General features: G+C 56.0%; 2 protein-coding genes across 7 annotated transcripts; both read right to left on the reverse strand.

The window, feature by feature from the left end:
* Positions 1-1693: 1693 nt before the first annotated feature.
* Positions 1694-13139, reverse strand: GDAP1L1 (ganglioside induced differentiation associated protein 1 like 1). Of its 4 annotated transcripts, none has more exons than XM_085241631.1 (7): positions 13001-13139; positions 11947-12088; positions 9673-9865; positions 7429-7602; positions 4850-4947; positions 4632-4746; positions 1694-2058 (listed from the first exon to the last, which is right to left on the reverse strand). In XM_085241631.1, exons 1-7 carry the CDS (start codon positions 13060-13062, stop codon positions 1928-1930), a joined length of 915 nt encoding a protein of 304 aa, XP_085097757.1. In that variant the 5' UTR covers positions 13063-13139; the 3' UTR covers positions 1694-1927. The 4 variants fall into 4 exon arrangements, with proteins under 4 accessions (XP_085097757.1, XP_010720637.3, XP_085097756.1 ...); XM_010722335.4 differs by having other exon boundaries at positions 1694-2209; XM_085241630.1 differs by lacking the exon at positions 13001-13139 and adding an exon at positions 11140-11736 and having other exon boundaries at positions 1694-2209.
* A 490-nt stretch (positions 13140-13629) lies between these two features.
* On the reverse strand, positions 13630-18005 carry LOC104914014 (uncharacterized). 3 transcript variants are annotated; one of them, XM_085241628.1, is made up of 4 exons: positions 15145-15545; positions 14810-14923; positions 14179-14244; positions 13630-13878 (listed from the first exon to the last, which is right to left on the reverse strand). In XM_085241628.1, the coding sequence occupies exons 1-4, from the start codon at positions 15528-15530 to the stop codon at positions 13716-13718; spliced, it is 729 nt and encodes a 242-aa protein (XP_085097754.1). In that variant the 5' UTR covers positions 15531-15545; the 3' UTR covers positions 13630-13715. The 3 variants fall into 3 exon arrangements, with proteins under 3 accessions (XP_085097754.1, XP_085097753.1, XP_085097752.1); XM_085241627.1 differs by lacking the exons at positions 13630-13878; positions 14179-14244 and adding an exon at positions 14251-14665 and having other exon boundaries at positions 14810-14920; positions 15145-18005; XM_085241626.1 differs by lacking the exons at positions 13630-13878; positions 14179-14244 and adding an exon at positions 14251-14665 and having other exon boundaries at positions 15145-18005.
* Between the last annotated feature and the right edge of the window lie 271 nt (positions 18006-18276).

Consider the following 18276-nt stretch of genomic DNA (forward strand, 5'->3'; position numbering starts at 1 on the left):
CAGAGGGAAAGGGGTGAAGTCCATGGTAAGGGTTTTGTTTTGGTGTACGCAATGTATTTTGGGGAACGTAGTGTCATGGACATCATTATGTTCTTACACCTTTCAGATTAACAAAAGAGATGGCCTCATGGAACCCCGTTTCCCTCTTCAAAAAGAAGCAAAAAACCTATTTTTTCCCTGAAGTCACTGATGCCATGGAGCAAAACGGTAACCATATTTGAGGGAACATGTCTGATGTTTCACTCAATAGCCTTAGTGCTTGCACAGGTGGTGGATTTAGGTTCTCACACACCAGTAGTGTCCCTGGGGATAATTTGTAACACAGTGCTTTTGCAGCTGCAGATTGTGTTCTAGAAGTACATCAGACCAGCCCAATACAATCATGACAAACACAGTTCAAATTTGTGCATTTTGCTTTTGTCTGGTCCCTCCCCACATGTTCAGCTCCCTTAACTCCCACTCAGCATTCACAATTCCATGACTGCCAGCTCGTATCAGGAACCAAAGCTCCTAGGAAATGCTGCAGCTTTCCAGGACAGAAAGATCACTTTTGAGTTGGAGGCATTGCCACGCGTATTGCTTCAGCCACACTTGGCGTACATCCCCAAGCCTACAAATGCAGCGTTACTCGAGGGATCACCAGAACGCTCTGAAAACCAGCCAGAGGAGTGCTTACTGAAACGAGTGCCTTGTCAGATGAATAAGCTTTGTTTCCATGCAACTTTTATACCAATACAACACAAAAGGAAAAGCACAAACCACCTGCACATCCTGCTGCACGTGGGCACGCTCTGAAATTAGACTGGAAGTTTGTTGAACGCATTTAGCAATGTGAAGCAGTTACTCCTCCCATGTGGTTTATTGAAGATCTCAGTTTTCAAAGCATGAGTAGCAGTGAGGCCCATTATTCTTTCCAACATGCAAAAGGCACAAAAAAGTCATAAATGTGATTCTGTGCAAAGTGTCTCTAAGAAAACACACAGCGAGCAAATGACAGAAAGGAGCCCCCAGGAGAAGGGAAAGCCAAAGCGTCTTCAGAAAAGTGCTGACAGTTCTGGAAATGGTGGTCCTTTGTCAGAGTCCAGATATGCTCAGGCGGTGAAAGATGCTTTGCAAATCCATGAAAGGAAACTCAAGGTGGAGGCAAAAGGCTAAAACAAGGATCCCCTTCGTGTGCCAAAGCTCAGGGTGGAAGTCAAAATCATTTATGTCAGGAGAAAAACGTGGCAGTTAAAGACAGGCATCAAATTCTTTTTTAAAAAAAGCCCACCAAAACCAGACGTACAAAGTGGATGTATGCTAAGAGCAGCTCCATAAAAATATTCTTTTTGATGAAAATAATGAGAAAAAAAAAAAAAAAAAGGATAATTGAAGAATGCAAATCCACCTTCACCGTGACCAGCTACTGCACCCTGCCCCAGAAATGCCTTCGAGCACAACACTGGCTTCTAGAAGAAGAAAGTCCCCACTAGTATGTGTGAAATGTGGCCGGTGAACACTCTGGAAACACAAACAGGGCTGAGTATCCAAGTCCCACTGTTAACCTGGGTGTTGGGAGCTCCTCAGGATGCCCATCTCCCCCTGGAATTGCACCGGCAGTGCTTCCCGGCGGGCACGGGGAGCCAGGCCAGCCCCCAAGCCTCCCACTGGAGTGGAATACTTAAACCTAAAAAGGCATTTACAAGTTGATGCATTTTTGTTGTTGTTATTTCCTTGCAGTATACTTTTCTACTTCTAGACTATGGAATGTTACATTAAACAATATTATTATTCATACCTTGCCTCAAATTTCATTACAGTTACTGAGGCTTCGTCATAATTTCACACAGCACAGAGACACCAATCTAAACACCAAGCTGCCAGCATTAGATGTATTTTTTCTTTAAGTACCAATAAGCAAAATATCCCATTCCCCCCAGAGATCCCATCAGGAAGGAGGCTCCGAAGAAGGAGGGAGGTTTCCGCTTGACCAGCCTGAAGGCATTGGGTACCACCGCAGAGAGCAGCGTGGTATGTATGTCTCCCAAGACTTTCCTGAAGGCAAAGCGTTTCTGTATCCTGTCAAAGAAGGACTGTAGGTTAGGTCTGCTGCCATCTTCCCAGTATTTCTTAGAGAGTCCTAGAAACTTGAGGCGATGCAGGGTAGCTCCTAACAAGATATCGGCCAAGGTAAAGACACATCCGCAGAGCCAAAGTTCACACTTCTGCCCTGGAGAAACAAGTGACAGAAGAGGAAGGATGAGAATAGATCCTTGGATGGGTACTTAAAGGCTTGCTCAAAAGTTCCACAAGGGCAGGAGGTTTTGGATTAGACTCCAAATCCTTTTCTGAGCACTGTGATGTCCCAGAAGACCAGACCTTATCTGTCAGGAGGCCACGTGGTGCCAAAATCTGGGAACACGCAACGGGCATTTATAACCTGCACGGAGCCACAAATCAATATCTACAAAATAGCTGCGTTGTGGCACAGTGACCACTTTTCCTGCATTAATGCTCAGAGAAAGCAAGAGCTTTTGTCCTTGGCTGCCGCTGGGCAATGCGAGCTGTTTGAGAGGTGGCATGGTAACACGTCCTATTTTAGGGATGTGAGAAATCCTTGGGAATCAAAACCATTTGCTGGCCCAACCTGGCTGTTCTCCCTGCATGCTGTTGGGGAAGTCCTGACTCTATCCCCTCTCTAGCACTGGGACACCAAATTGCTTCAGTGCCAAGAACCAGGTTTTGGGTACAGGCAGAGCTCGTGTGAGTGCTGGGCACGAGAGAAGGTATCACAGCACTGATAGTCCCTGGTAGTGGTGACCCTGGAAATAACCTCACCCAGGATATGTCCATGAGAAAGCATGCTGGAAGAAGCTGGCTCAGGTCAAGGTAGTGTTAAATGCTCTCCCAATGCCCTTTTGATGCTAACAAGCAGGAAATAAAGGGAGGTACAGGAAAGGAAAAAACTACAGAAGGGGCACAAAACCCAGGTGTCCGCTGCCTAGAGCTGTGCCCTGGATATCCCTGCTTGTCATGCTTTGCAAGCAAGCAGTGGAGCTGGGATGCTGCTCAGCACCTGCCCAGCAAATCTCAGAAGCAGAAGTAAAGCACTGGTAAGTGGTAAGCACTGGTACGTGGTAAGAAATCCAGTTCCTGCTCTCTTCTGGGCTGCAGAGAAACATTATCCTCCCTTGCTGGATCTAAATGAAAAGGAGACCCCAAAATGCTGAGATGTGCTGGGAAGGGAAGGTGGGATCTGCTGCTGGCCATAGATCTGTACTCTGCACCCACCTTAAAACCTGGGATGCTTTGTACCCAATCCTTGATTTTGGCGCTCCTCCACTGCCCTGTGCAGTTAGCATTGTTGTGTGAGGCTCTGCTTAACAGACGGAGTGGAAGGCCAGTGCCTGGTGGCTGTTAAACCAGAGGCAGTGAGAAGCAGCCCTGTGCTCAGGCACAACTGAAGTTCAGCTGCCTACGGGGCCAGGCCATGAGAGTTACTGGTAATTAGCAGGCCTCGTTTGTACCAGTCTGGCAGCCTGCCTAATCCTGCCAGAGGCACAGCCCGAGTGGACAGGTTGCCTGGGCCTAATTAGTCAATAAATATTTTCAGTGGCTAATAAATTGTGGGGGTGCCACAGCTGGAGCCTGCAGGGGGCAGCTTGGCCCTGAGGCTGGCAGGTGCAGGACCTGGAAGTGGAGGGGCATAGCACCTGGCTGGAGCAGCTCTGCAGAGGGCACCTAATGAGGCTGAATCCTGCTGAATCCCCCCACCCCTCAGGTCAGTTAGTGAGGGTGTCTGCTGGATGCAATTAGGCCGCCGCGTTGTGCCGCATTGAGACCTCAGGGCACGCTGCAGCCCTGTGCTGTGCTCGTGGGCCCCATGACGCACGGCTCCCCACATAGGGCCGGCTGTGGGGCTGCCCCTCATTAACACCTCTGGGCTGTGCTCCATCCCTGGCATCACCAGCTGTCCCGGGGTTAGGAGCCCTGCTCCAGAGGGATGCTGAGGTGACGGTGGGACAAGCGATGCACGGCCGTGCCTGCGCTGCCAGGGCTGTGGGGCAGCTCTCAGCGGGTGCTCGGCGGTGTTTGTTTGAGGTCAGAGCAGGCCGCAGACGCTCCAGCCGTCCTGCTGCTGACTGACGCACGAGCTGCCGCCTCACTGGGTTCCCTCAGTGCCACCAGGCTCCCCGCTGTGTGCCACGGCCTGGTGCTAAGAGCTGGGCGCCCGGGGAGGTGGGCAGGCAGAGAGGACTTGCAGGTGGCACACATCTGTGGTGGCACGATGCCGAATCCTCCCTCCCCCATAAGGCAATGGGCACAGAACGGGACCACAAGGTTAGCGGCCGGTTGGTGGGTGATTGGGGAATGTGGGACGTGTCACCATGCTGCAGTGACTGCAGAGCTCCTGCAAAGCAGCCAGGAGGACAGGCGTCCTGTGAGGTGGAGGGGCTACCCGGAGGTCAGCAAGGAAATGACAGCTGCGTGCCCTAAATGGGAGAGCCCTACATGGGAGTGCCCCATTTGTCTGCAGCAGCCCTTCTACTGTCAGTGCAAGCCCCATGGAGCTCAGTGTGGGCTTTCACAGTGTGCAGATCCATTGGCCATCCCCAGAGGAGCACTTTGTCTGAACACCACTCATCACCTACCTTGGTACTCCAGCTTCCTCTTCTCCAGCTCAGCCTCGATCTGGTCCAGCACCATTCCCAGCTCCCCCAGGATTTTCTTCAAGTAATTCACGTTGTCGTGCTCCAGGATCTTGGCCTGGTGGAGAGCAGTGGTGACACGGATGGATGGACAGATGGCTACGCATCCCCACACTCATGCCTCACCACCAAAGAGCCTCATGTGACTCTGGCCTACTCACCATGAGCTTCTTCTGCTTGGAGAGGTATGGCTCTGTCAGCGGCGGCTCCTCCTCGTGGTCCAGCTTCATCAGTTCCGTGCTGGCATTAGCCAAATGCCCTGGGGGGAGACAGATAGAGGGGCTGTAGGGTCTGTCCTCCCACCCGGAGCTTCTGGCTGTGTGTGAGGGCAAGGATGAGCTGAGGGCAGGCAGGAGCTGAGCCTGCTGGAGTGTTCCCTGGTGAGCTGCAGCTTTGCCAACTTTTACAGCAGGAAAATGGTTTGTTCGGTGGGCTCAGCAGGCTGGAAGTGCAGCTTTGGAGCTCTCCCATCCCACAGGTTAGCCTGGGAAGCAGCTGAGCTCCCTTCAGAGAGCTTAATTAAGAGGGATTTGCAGGCACAATCCTGCTGTTTTGTTTGAAAATGAGACTTTTTGATGCATTAAATAGCTTTGAAGTGCTGTTCCTCTGTGTTAAAAAGGAAAAAAGAATAGACTGTGTGGCTCAGCTTCATCTGGAGCAGCTTTTTCCATCTCTGTTGTGAGAAGCATAGATCAGCCCCACTGGGTGGGCTGTGTGATGCAACACCAGGAAGAAAGTGGATGTCTGTCCCAAAGCACTGATGGGAGAGATGACAACAAAACCAAGGATGGGGTCAGATTTAAGCAGCATAGCTGGTGTTCGGTTGAGCCTTGCTGTCTACCAGGCCTTTCCCAGAAGCAAGGCTCGGGGCCAGACAGTAAAATTCAGATCCTAGTTCCCCTGGCATGGGCTACTGCTGAGGTTTAGAGTGTGCAGCAGAGATCAGGTTTTGGTTTATTGCAACAGCTGCTAATTGCTAAACACCAGCAAACGTGTTCACACAAGTCCAGAGCAACAGACTGCCTGCTGCAAGAGCTCCTTGCACAGGGCAGCCTCTTCCCCACTGTGCAGTGCACAGGTGGAGGGATTTGGTAAGAAAAGATACGAGGGAGAGGAAAAGGTAATCAATCTCCATGGATGGGAGTCTTCCAGCACTTCTGCTCTGTGCCCATTGTCAACCTTGAGGTTTTGCCTCTGCCTTCCCAGAGCTACCAAGCTGCTCTTCCCCTATCTTGCACCTCTTACTCTGATTTTTTTCCTGGAAATTATTACAACATCAGCAAGACACAGAACTGGTCTGCACATCAGCGCCTGCCTTCCCCTGTCTCTGTGGTACAGCCAGAGGGAGCCGTGTCCATGTGCAGGGTGCAGCCCCACTGTCAGCCCCACTGGTGAGCCCCATGGAAGGGGTCTGGGAAGGAACCCACAGCACAGGAGCCTGAAGGCCAAGGATGCAGGACAGGGCCACAGGCATCCCTGTGCCTGAGTCAGGGTCCTGGCCTGCCCTGTGTCATTTTAACCCCACAAATCCTAGGTTCAGGCTCTGGCTGCATGCAGAGGATCTGGGGAGTCAAACTGGCTGCTTTAATGTTATGTTTGTAGCCTTGGAGGTCAGAGCCGTGCTGTCACCATGTGCATCCCCACTCCAATGAAAAGGGTCCCTGGGCTCAGCTGTGCTCATCCACCTGCCCAGTTACAGAACCACACAGAATCACAGAATTGTAGGGGTTGGAAGGGACCTCTAGAGACCATCGAGACCAACCCCCCTGCCAAAGCAGGTTCCCTACACCAGGTCGCACAGGTAGGCGTCCAGGCGAGACTTGAATGTCTCCAGAGAAGGAGACTCCACAACCCCCTGGGCAGCCTGTTCCAGCGCTCCATCACCCTCACTGTGAAGAAGTTCTTACACACATTCGAGTGAAACTTCCTATGCTGCAGCTTATGTCCGTTTCCCCTCGTCCTGTCTCCACGTACCACTGAAAAGAGACTGGCCTCACCGCTATGGCTGCCACACCTCAGATATTTATAAACCTGGATCAGGTCCCCTCTCAGTCGTCTTTTCTCAAGGCTAAACAGACCCAGTTCACAACTCTTGGGGCTGTGGAGCAGGAGCAGGGCTGGCCAGGAGGGTGGCTGTGCCTGGGCCGGGAGCGGAGCAGTGGCCGTGCTGGCAGGTTTGGGTTTGTATCAGGTGTGTTTGCTGCCTTTGCAAATCATATCTGTGCTGCCAGCATTACCAGCAGGGAAATTCAGCATTTCATTGCCTTGGCCCCATCAGGGCATCAGAAGGTTGGGAAGGGCCTCATTCAAGGGAGCTAATGGAGGGAAGGGAGCAGGGTAAATGGCAGAAGAGGATACAAAATGCAGAGTAACACTTTAGGGCTGGGATAAATTGCCTGAAGCTGGGCTAACCTCCTCCTGCCAGGCACCATCTGTCTCCATCCTTGTTCTTTCCAACGAGAGCTTGGCTCTGCCAGCGTGGGTGTGGGAGACACCAGGGTGCAGCCAGCAGTGAGCTCTACACTGCCACAAAATTGTGAAACTCCCTGTTTTCCACAAGGAGCCTTCAGTAGCTGTTGGGGTTCTCTGTTCCCACAGAGGTACTCTGAGCCACCTGTCCTCGGCTGGAAACTCTCAGGGGAGCCGGTGTTTATTATGGGAGCTGCCTGCAGATGGAGTCTACCAGGCGGGAGGTGCAGGGCAGGAGTCCTGCCAGCTCCCTGCCCCAGAGGTGACTTACTGCGGATCTCAGCGGTCGCGTACTTTGGGATCATGGAGTCGGTGGTGAGCTCGGGATGCAGGATGCAGCCATGCGTGTAGGCATCCATGGGCAGCGAGTCCAGCAGCTCCCGATACTGCAACACCCGTGAGTGCAGCAGGGTTCCGGGCTCAGGGATCAACTGGGGGACATTCTCTGAAAGGAGCAAATGGAAAATGTGTTAGAGGTGCTGGAACTTTTGGGGACAGGTGCTCATGGTTGCATAGCAGAGACCATTCCATATGGGTAACAAAGGAGTGGATGACAAAACCGAACATATCTTCCCTCAGTGCCAGGACCACCTTCTCCCCAGGGCTCTACACCTCCTCGGTTTGTTGGGTTTTATTCACCTTGGTGGGGTGGCAGTTTGTATCGTGCTCTTTTTTATTACATTTACAGCTCAGAATACACACTGGATGGCACCAGGAGGGAAACACTGCTCTTGTCTCCCCCAAGAACATCAGGAGCATTTCTTTATGGGGTCATAAATGTTTATGACTTCTGTGGATAGTTAACAGGGAGTGAGTGAATTTACTGCTAGGATTCCAAGCTGGGCTGTCTGCAGCACAGGGCTCTCCACTAGCCAGCAGCTGGGGCTAGCAAAGCGCATAGTAGCAGATGGACTTTTGCAGATGTGGCCAATGCTGCTGCTTAATCAAGGAACTGAAATGATAGCTCTGGCCCCACTGCAAGACTGGCCCAGCAGAGTCATCCTTTGCTGTTGGCTGACCTCAGTGTTACCAGCAGAAAAAGTCAGTGCTTCCAGTCCGGGAAACAAAGCTGTGTGAGCATACTTCCTTACACAGGCATCTCCAAGCTCTGAGCATTGCTGCAAGGTAAGTGCTTCCTCCTTGCAAAAATGCAGGCACACCCTGAGGATGCCCTTCCCACTTAACGTGGGTGGATGAAGGCTCTAGAACAGAACAGGTGCAGAAGGGAGCATCCTTCCTCTTCCCAGGTCTTCCCATGTGGCACTTCTCAGCGGAAAGGTGAGGCCATGCACCTGGCTGCAAAACCTCAAGGGCAGGACTTTTTCCAGAGCAATGGGGAGGGAGCAGAGTGTTCTGCTGTGGCAACAAAACACAAGAGACAACGGAAAGATTTTGTTGCCAACTCTTGAAGAGAAATACTTTCAATGTTTTGGAGGGCAAGGGAAGAGGCAGAAGAAATCGAGCCGGTAGCTCTGCTGGCTTCCAGCCACAAGTGCAGGGCACACTGCTGATTGTTAACCCAAAACAGAGCGTAGTGTCTCCTGGTAGAGCCATAAACCCACACCGTGCTCAGAGTTGTTCCCTGCCATCATGTCAGCCCACATCCCCTGTTGGGGACAGCGTGCTGCCAACATATGCCGGGTCAGCTGCTCTCCATAGGGACCGGGCAACAGCACGGAGCAGTGTGAGGACTGCAGCCCCACGCAGCAGTGTGCCCCAAGGATACGGGGCTGCCCCATCCGTGGGGCCACTGCTGTGAGCGCTCCTCTGTGGGGCTCTGGTGTCCGTCTGTCTGTCTGTCTGCCATCCCTGTGGCGAGGAAGTGCCGTGCCTCTGCTGAGCACGATGGCGGCTGGGCCGGGAGAGGACAGCAGCTGAGCTGGCATGGTGCCTGTGCTCGGGGAGCTATTTTAAGATGTTTTTGATGCCTCCGCCGCAAGGCTGATGGATGCTGGGGTGAGCGTCGTGATGCACAGCCAATGCTGGGCTTTGAAGTCTCCCAGCGGAGCATCCCAGTGTGGCAGCCTGCAGATTTGGGATGACATGGACTAAGGGGCTGGAGATGCTACTTGCCACAGCAGCTGCGTGAGGAGCGGCCTCGGAGCTCAGCATCCCAGCTTTGGCCCTGCTCCAGGGAGACACAGGAGTTCCCTCTCAGCCGTCCCTTCTTCTGGATCTCTGTCACATTGTCCCCAGTGTGCAGACCCTGGTGAGATGCCACCACACACCATGGGCTTCCCAAGCCATGGAGATGGGAGGAATGGGTCAGTTTGGGAGCATAGACTCTAAGACACAAGGGCAAACCCAGCTGCAGCTCTCCCAAATCCCCCTTGCAGCATCTCTGAGGGATGTCTGAGGATTTCTGCTGGAAATTGTTCATTCTGCTAGGAAAGCGTGAAAATTGGACGTGAGTGAGCCAAATCTTTGTGGGAGGAAATGGGTGTATTTGGCCACCAACATTCAAATCTGCCCTGCGTTTCTGCTGAGCCTGGCACGCAGCTGTGCCCCCCGTTACCTCCTGTGAAGTTCCTCTCCATGTAGTCAATGATCTGGTTGTAGTCACTGATGATGTTGTCCCGGTGGATGATGACGGGCACCTCCTCGCCCAGGTTGAGCCGCATGAACCAGGGCTCCTTGTGCTCCAGCAGCGGCATGCTGACATCGCGCTCCTCGCAGGGCAGCCCCTTCTCAGCGATGACCAAGCGCACCTGCAGCGGGGCACAGAGGGACAGCTCAGCCCCACAGCCCCACAAGTGCCCTGAGCCCACTGCAACATCCAGGCAGGCAGCTGAGTGAGGATCTGCATCCTGGCAATAGAAGGAACGTCACAAAGGACACCCACAAACGTCCGAACTTCGCAGGGTCACCTCTGTCTGGCCTGTGGTGCCGTGACAGCAGCTGGGGAAAGGGTTCTGGGAGGGCTGAATCCCAGCCCTCAGCCCCCAGGTGTGGGTGATCAGTGATGGGGCTGGGAGTCCCAGCTGGGCTGCGCAGCAGCACAGACCGGAGGAAGAGGAGGAGGCTGAAGTGATGCTGCCCCTTGCTTGCAGTGGGTGCTGCAGCTCGGCTGGAGGAAGCCCACACGATAACTCAGGTATGTCCTTCTCTTGGGGGTGGGCTCTGGTTTTTCTGGGCACGTCTTGAGCAGGAGAAAGGCTTTGCTTTGGGGAGGATTTCAGGCACTTGCTGTGCTCCGGAGAGTCCTGGCAGCAAGGAGAGTTCCATGGGGGATTTTGTTTCCCTTTTCCCTGCTGGTGCCCCGCATTGCCCCTTTGTCCCCATGCATTTCCCCATACAGCAGCCACCCAGGGACATCACCCAGTGCTCTGTAACCCCTTGGTGCCCCAGTGCCTGGTTTCCCCTTACTCTCTGCTGTTCTTCTGTTCTGCATGGGCCCACCCTCGACAGTTGGACTTGATGATTTTAGAGCTCTTTCCCAACCTTAACCATTCTATGAGGCTCAGCTGGCACCAGCCCGTTGTACCGGTGGGAATGCTGACTCCAACCCTGGGCACCTTGGGCATCACATGCAGCCCAGCATCCTCCTCTTGCTGCTCTTCTCTGTGCTCGTTGTGAACGTGCACTCAGGAATCTCACTTCAGGTTTCCGAGTTATTAAAAAAAAATGTGACCATTGTGACCCAAGTGTGTCACACAGGCCAAAAAAAACCTCGGGGGCTCGTCAGAGAGCCGTGTCTTCCGGAAGTGCTGAATGAAGGAAAATCGCCTGTTTTCCTCCAGCTGATGGCAGCTAAAAATGCACCTTAACAAATATAAGCATTTCTATGAGTATGTCAGAGTTCTGGGGGAATTAGTCATTAATTAATAGCTGAGAAAATATTTCTTTCTTTTAAAGTCAAAGAAGGAAAAGCCAGGTTTCACCTGTCGAGATTGTCCCTCAGAGGGCAGGAGGATGCTGGGAGGAGAGCCCAACAAGGGCTATGCATCTCCCCCCGCCCCCCAATCCTTTTCACTACCAGTACCTTGGAAAGTGGTGGCAGGGGCTGAGGGGTCCTGGGGCAGCACAAGAATGAAATCATCCCCGTGGCAGCCCCGGGAGCATGGGCGGATGGGATCGGCGCGGTGGCTCTGCTGCATCAGGCACCTGCGGGTCCTTTGTGCGCAGAGCAGACGGGGACATCCCTGCTCGCTGTGGGGCTCCAGGGGCCTCGTTGGGATGGCTTTGTGCTCCCCGGGGCCCCTCGGCAGCTCACTGCTCACCTGGCGTTGATGGCACGGGAGTGGCAGAAGACCCGGCAGACAGTCGGCTTTATAACACTGCTGCCAAGCTGCAAAATGTGCATTGGGGATCACCAGGAGAAAGTGATTTGGGGACTGCCTGGCTCCCGGGCTTTTCTCAGAGCTGGAGCACCTCTGGAGTGGGATTTCCAGGGCTCTGCTGCAATGCTGGGGCAAATTGCTCCCGGCACGGGGCTATGTCCCGGGGTCGCTCCCTGCGCTGGCTGTGCGAGGTCCCCACAGCTGCAGGGTGGCCCCCTGCTCAGCCTTTGTCTGCGCTTTGCCTGCGTTCGGCTGTGAGCGAGCACAAAGCAGAGGCGTCTCCCGCTGCAAACCCCGGGCTGAAAGCAAAAACAGGGTTTGGCTGAGCCCCCCCTCTCCGGGAAGATGCTGATAAAACACAGAAATACGGGTACAAAAGGGCCAACCGGGTGCGTGCTGCTCCCCTCGCCCACCCTGGGAAACAGCTGCGAGCGGAGCCGTCCTCCCGAGCCAAGGGTATGCCCTGCCCGGAGAGGTGATTCCTCCCGGGAAGCCGGCCGAGCTATTACCTTTTGGGAGCTGAAGGACTGGGTCCAGTGGTACAAAACGAGCCTGTCCTGGGATCTGAGAGCGGGGTCCGTCGGATCCTGATTTTCCTCCCCCTCCTTGGATTTCCCCGCGTCGTTCTCCAGCGCCGAGATGGGCCACCAGCTGCAGTTGGTGGGAGTAACGTTATTGGGAGTCGCCATGACAGCCTGCGAGCGGAGGGGGACGACGGAGGAGCCGCGCTAGGCCAGCATCACATGGGCTCGGCGAGCAGCATCACTCCCGGGGCAGCTCCGTCTCACTGTGCTGGGGCTGGGCAGCGGGCGCGGGGCTGGGAAGGGGGAGCGCGGCCCCGCGGCTCCTGGCGGGGCTCCCTGGGGAGCGGGCATGCTCGTGGCATCGCTGCCGTAGGAGGATGCTGCTCCCACTGCCTGCCCAGCGATCCAGGACAGCCCTGGCCTGAGCTATTTTGCGGCAGGCATTCGGGTTTTGTGCTGCTTTTGATATGGTAGATAGGTAGTGAAGAGCTGCATCAATAGATGCTGGCTTTAAAACGTCCAGAGGGTGTCTTGCTGCCTTGTAACGTTGCACGGGAAAAGCAGCAGTGGTTCTTCAGAGACACGCAGTGATCTGGGGAGGGGGCGGGTTGGTTCCTGCCTTTTGGGTGCTGCGCATTGAGGCTGGAGCCCCGTCCTGCACGAAAGCAGGATTTGCCCTGGGTTACTTTCAGAAGGTCAGGGTGTGGGGACACGTGTACGCACCTGGGGAGCCGCGCTGCCTGCAGCTTTGCCATCTGAGCACTGCAGTGTTACAGCACGGGTTTCCACACCCCTGCACAGCAGCCGGCATATCTCTAGCTGCGCCAGCGGGGAAAAATGCGCTGTGTTCAACGGCCTTGGGGATGCCCATGGGGAAAGGGTGAAAAACCACACCAGGGCTGCAAAACCACTCTGGTGGCACTCATTGCTGCGGAGCGGATCGGTGAGTGGGACGGACTGGCCCCAGCGCCAGACAATGGTTTTTGGGTTCCTTTTGCTGGCAAGGAGCACCTCCGCGTTAGGAAATAGGAATACTAACATTGAATCAGCGGCAGTCTCCTCCCGTGAATCTGTGTCCGGAAAGCTCCATCTAGCGTCCATCCCGGGACGTCTCTATCGGCAACATGGACAGTGGGATACCGTGCACCCTCACCATATTTGCAGTCGATACCAAGCTGAGTGGGGCAGCTGACACAAGAACATGGAGCTGTTGGAGCAGGTCTAGAGGAGGGCCTCGCAGATGATCGGAGGGCTGGAGCACCACCCCTAGGAGGACAGGGTGAGAGAGCTGGGGCTCTTCAGCTGGGGGAAGAGAAGGCTCTGATGAGGCCTTATAGCAGCACTCCAGTACTGAAGGGGGTCTACAGGAAAGCTGGGGGGGAACTTGTTATAAGGGTGGGTAGCGGCAGGACGAGGGGAAATGGCTTTGAACGGGAAGAGTGTAGGCTTAGACCGGGCATTTGGAAGAAATTCCCTACTGTGAGGCTGCTGAGGCACTGGGACAGGTTGCCCAGTGAGGCTGTGAACGTCCCCACCTTGGAGGCCTTCGAGGCCAGGCTGGATGGGGCTGTGAGCAGCCTGGTCTAGAGGGAGGTGTCCCTTCCGGCAGCAGGGGGTTGGAACGAGATGGTCTTAGAGGTCCCTTCCAAAACAAAGCAAACCAAACCATTCTGTGATTGTATGAAACTATGTACAGCGGTTCTTTTTAATACAAAACTAAACTCTATGATTACGTGACTCTCTATGGCTTTCAGTTAGGAATACATCATTTCAGCCATAGGAGACATTTTCTTTGGAATAAATAAATAATGTTCGAGGTATCCTGTTATGTCCTCAACGTTTGTATCGTCCGCGGAAGTGTGGGCCTCCTCAGAGTAGAATGCAGGCGGACTCGAGGAGGCTGTTCCACACGAGGATCTGTTAGGCATGGATAAGGAAAGGAAATCCGAGGAGGTTTGGCTGGTGTGTGAGTTAGAGTGAAGTGCTGAGGGCAGAGCGAGGCAGTTGTCCCGTGACTTCCCCAACGGCCCTTCAGCGCTGGAAGCCTGCAGAGGTTCAGCTGTGGCTCTTCTGTCATGGCTGGCCTCAAAGTGAGAATTCTATCTGTGCTCTGTGCCGTGTTCTGCTGTAGCACAAACACTGGAAGCGATGGGAGTCTTTGCTGTGTCTGAGTGGGTTTTGTGTTTTGTGCTGCAGTGTATAAGCTTGGGAGGATACAGGACAGGAGACCTGGAACGTCTCTGCCGTGAGAGACCGGCCGATCCTCCGGAGGTCCTCTCACACCTGCAGGGTCGTAAGAGGTGAACAGGTAGGTAAATACGGAACCTGTGCCATTGCTCACAGAGCTCTATAGCGCAGCTAATGACATGTCATGTGGTTTTTGGTTTGTTTTTCTTTGCTTAGAGAAGCGAGACGGCTGCTGGTGTACAGACTGTGACAGGAACGGTGTAAGAGTCTGCAGAAAACGGGCTTCTCCCAGAGGAGAGCTACGTGCAAACACTCCTGTTTGAAAGGTACTTCCCCTAGATCTTTGGTGATTAATAAATTGTACTTTACTGAAGGTGCTTTGTGTTGGCCACCGTCATTCCATACTGCACTGCAGCGCACAGCGTGGATATCAGAGCTAGTGGCAGCACGGCACTGAATATCCAGGTACTTCGCAGCACCCCAGAAGGTGGGCAGGGGAGGGTGCAAAGGTGTGAGACTGAAAGGGAGAAGGTTTGCGGTGGAGGGGCGAGGAAAACGTACTCTGAAGCACTTGCGTGAGAACTCTCACTGGCAACAGCGAGCAAGTTTTAAGTGACCGAAAGCAGAACAAACGTGGGGTGCAGCTGACGGTGTGTTTTACCCATTCCGTGCTTCCTGGCAGCAGACGGACGGTTGCTGGGCTCCATCTGCAGCTCTTCTCCTCGGCGCCGTGAGAACCGTCCCGTCGCCCACAGGCTGAGCCGCGATCCATCTGCTGAAAGAGAGAGTGCCGCATTACAGCGGTGCCGCAGCGCACGGTGTCAGCATCCCGATTCGGCCCCGCGGCTTCCGGTGCCGGGCTGCGACGACTCCGTGTGCGGCCCTGAGCTCCTCTGCAGTCAGCGGTGAGAAACGGGACCTGACAGAGATCTGTCAGAGCGCTCTGTCTCTGCTGACCGCGGTACCGACAGCCGCGCACCGCTCCGCGCCACTCACCGCGCCGCGTCCACCCGCAGCTTCTTGAAGGCCGTCCGCAGGCTCGCCTCGGCCTCGTCGTCGTCCTCGTCCCGCTCCTCCTCGTCGTGCCGCCGCTCCTCCGCCGCCGCCGGCTCCGCGACGCGGCGAGCGGGGCCGGCCGTTAGCGGCGATCGCGCGGCCCGCAGGCGGGCGGCGCGGGGCCCGGGGCTTTCCGGCCCCGCACGGCCGGCCCCGCACGGCCCCGAGCCCCGCGTCGCCCCGCCGGCCGCGCCGCCCGAGGCGCGGGGAGGAGCCGCCCGCAGCCAATGGCCGCCGCGCACGGCGGGAAGCGGGGCGAGCGCCGCGCCGGAGGAGCGCGCGTGCGCGGGGCCGGGCCGGGGCCGCTTCCGGCTGAGGGCCCGCATCCGGGCGGCGGAGAGGCGGAGAGCGGTGAGCGGAGAGCGCGGAGAGCTGGCGAGCTGGCGAGCGCGGAGAGCTGGAGAGGCGCAGAGCTGCGAGCGTCCGTTGGGCTCCGTCCGCGTCGGCGTCGCCGGGCGCTGCGGGTTCGGTGCGGGGCGCGCGGAGGTCCGCGAGGGGTCGGGCGGGACGGCGCCGTGGCTCGAGGCGCGGCCCGGTGCTGGGGGCGCCGCTCCGTGAGGCGAGCCTTGCGGCGCGCTTTGATAAACGTCCTGCGGGCCGAGAAGCGCTCCTGCCGCCGTTGTCTTACTGGAGCGAAGGAGAGGTCCGGCTGGGGATCGGCAAAGGGCTCTTCGCTGCGGGGCGGCGGGCGTGGGACGGACTGCCCGGGGCGGCGGTCGCGGCGCTGAGCTGCCGGAGTCGGAGAGGCGTCGGGACGAGGATCTCAGACGGGGGGTCTGAATTGGGGCGTTCTGTGTGCAGCCTGGAGTCGGACTCGATGGTCCTTGTGTGGAAGGACCTTCGTTATGGGGAAGCGTGGGGGAGCGGGGAAGGAGGAGGGTTCCTTTCAGTGCAGAGCGCGGTGCTGAAGTGGTTCGGCAGCCGGACGTGGGGAGGGATCGCACTGCTAGAGCAGAGAGTGCTCTTGGCCGGCGGGATACGTGCAGCTGTGGGCGCGATTGTGAGAGTGTTCCGTAGGCGCCAGGAGCTCCTGACAGCAGGAGTTGGCCGGAGTTACGGGGAGAAGGAGGCATTGGAGCACCCGGAGACTTTCCAGGCCAGGCTGGCCCGGGCCCTGGGCGACTTGATGGAGCTGTGGTGTCCCTCTTCCTTGCGGGGCGGCTGGACGAGATGAGCTCCCGCTCTAACATCTCGGGATGTTATGACGTGTGATGCCCTGCAGAAGAACAGAAGTGCTTCAGAGCGGGCTCGTTAGGCGATGAGAGGCTCGAAGCGCACAGCCACGCTCTCTGGCCCTTCCCTCACATCTGAGCAGGGGAATCGTTCCCCATGGAGCCAGCCACAAATGAGGCAGGCGGCGCTCGAGGGAAGGAGACGCACCTCCTATCCTAAACACTGAACGCCTTCTCGTTCTTCTGCCTGGGGCAGGATGAGGAAGACAGAGCTTGAGCTTGAGCTAGGAAGATTTCTCAGAGCAGTGGGACACGTTAACAGCGAGCTTTGCAAACGCTGCCAGACTTCAGAAGGAAGCCTGGAAGGTGTTTAAAAGCGCCAAATCGCAGTGAAAGCGGCATGGAGGAACTGAATGGCAACAGGAGATACTGAAAGATGGCATGGCGGTTGTTTGAGAGCAAGTGAGTGTGGGGAGAGCAAGTGATGGATGGAGCACGGGCTGGATGAGGAAGTGGCTGGATGATGGTGGCACTCAGAGCTGCAGTCAGCGGCTGAGTGTCCAAGCGGAGCGCGGTGAGGAGTGGCTTCCTCAGGGATGGGTGCTGGGACTGGTGATGGGACCGGTGCCATTGAACGTCTCTATGGGCGGCGTGGACAGTGGGATCGTGTGCACCCTCATCAAGTTTGCAGGCGATACCAAGCTGAGTGGTGCAGGTGACACGTTAGAGGGAAGGGGCGCTATCCAGAGGGACCTGGACACGCTTAGAGGTGGGCCCATGGCGTCCTCGGGAAGTTCACCGAGGCCGAGAGCAAGGTCCTGCATTTGGGTCGGGGCAATCTCGAGCACGGATACGGGTTGGGCGGGGAACGGCTTGAGAGCGGCCCCGTGGAGAAGGATTTGTTAGCGTGAACTGAGGAGAGATTCAGCGTGAGGTGGCAAGGTGTGCTTGCTGCCCAGAAGGCCCACCCAGGCCTGGGTTGCATCAAGAGAAGCGTGGCCAGCAGGTCGAGGCGATTGCGGCCCTCTGCTCTCGTGAGAGCCCACGTAGAGCACTGTCTGGTTGTGGAGCCCTCAGCACAAGGAGGACGTGGAGCTGTTGGAGCAGGTCCTCGCAGATGATCGGAGGGCTGGAGCACCACCCCTAGGAGGACAGGGTGAGAGAGCTGGGGCTCTTCAGCTTGGGGAAGAGAAGGCTCTGATGAGGCCTTATAGCAGCACTCCAGTACTGAAGGGGGTCTACAGGAAAGCTGGGGGGGAACTTGTTATAAGGGTGGGTAGCGGCAGGACGAGGGGAAATGGCTTTGAACGGGAAGAGTGTAGGCTTAGACCGGGCATTTGGAAGAAATTCCCTACTGTGAGGCTGCTGAGGCACTGGGACAGGTTGCCCAGTGAGGCTGTGAACGTCCCCACCTTGGAGGCCTTCGAGGCCAGGCTGGATGGGGCTGTGAGCAGCCTGGTCTAGAGGGAGGTGTCCCTTCCGGCAGCAGGGGGTTGGAACGAGATGGTCTTAGAGGTCCCTTCCAAAACAAAGCAAACCAAACCATTCTGTGATTGTATGAAACTATGTACAGCGGTTCTTTTTAATACAAAACTAAACTCTATGATTACGTGACTCTCTATGGCTTTCAGTTAGGAATGGCGTCCCGGAAATTTCCCCAGGCCGAGGCAAAGGGCCTGCATTTGGGGCGGGGGAATTTGGACGGGTACGGGGTTTGGGGGGGGAACGGCTTGAGAGGGCCCGTGGGGAAGGATTTTTTAGCGGAAAAAGGGGAGATTCAGCGTGAGGTGGGAAGGGGTTTTTGCTGCCCAGAAGGCCCCCCCAGGTGGGTTGCATCAAGAGAAGCGTGGCCGCAGGTCGAGGGGATTGCGGCCCTCTGCTCTGTGAGAGCCCACTAGAG

Source organism: Meleagris gallopavo, chromosome 22 (assembly GCF_905368555.1).
Source record: "Meleagris gallopavo chromosome 22, MGAL_WU_HG_1.1, whole genome shotgun sequence".
NCBI lineage: Eukaryota > Metazoa > Chordata > Aves > Galliformes > Phasianidae > Meleagris > Meleagris gallopavo.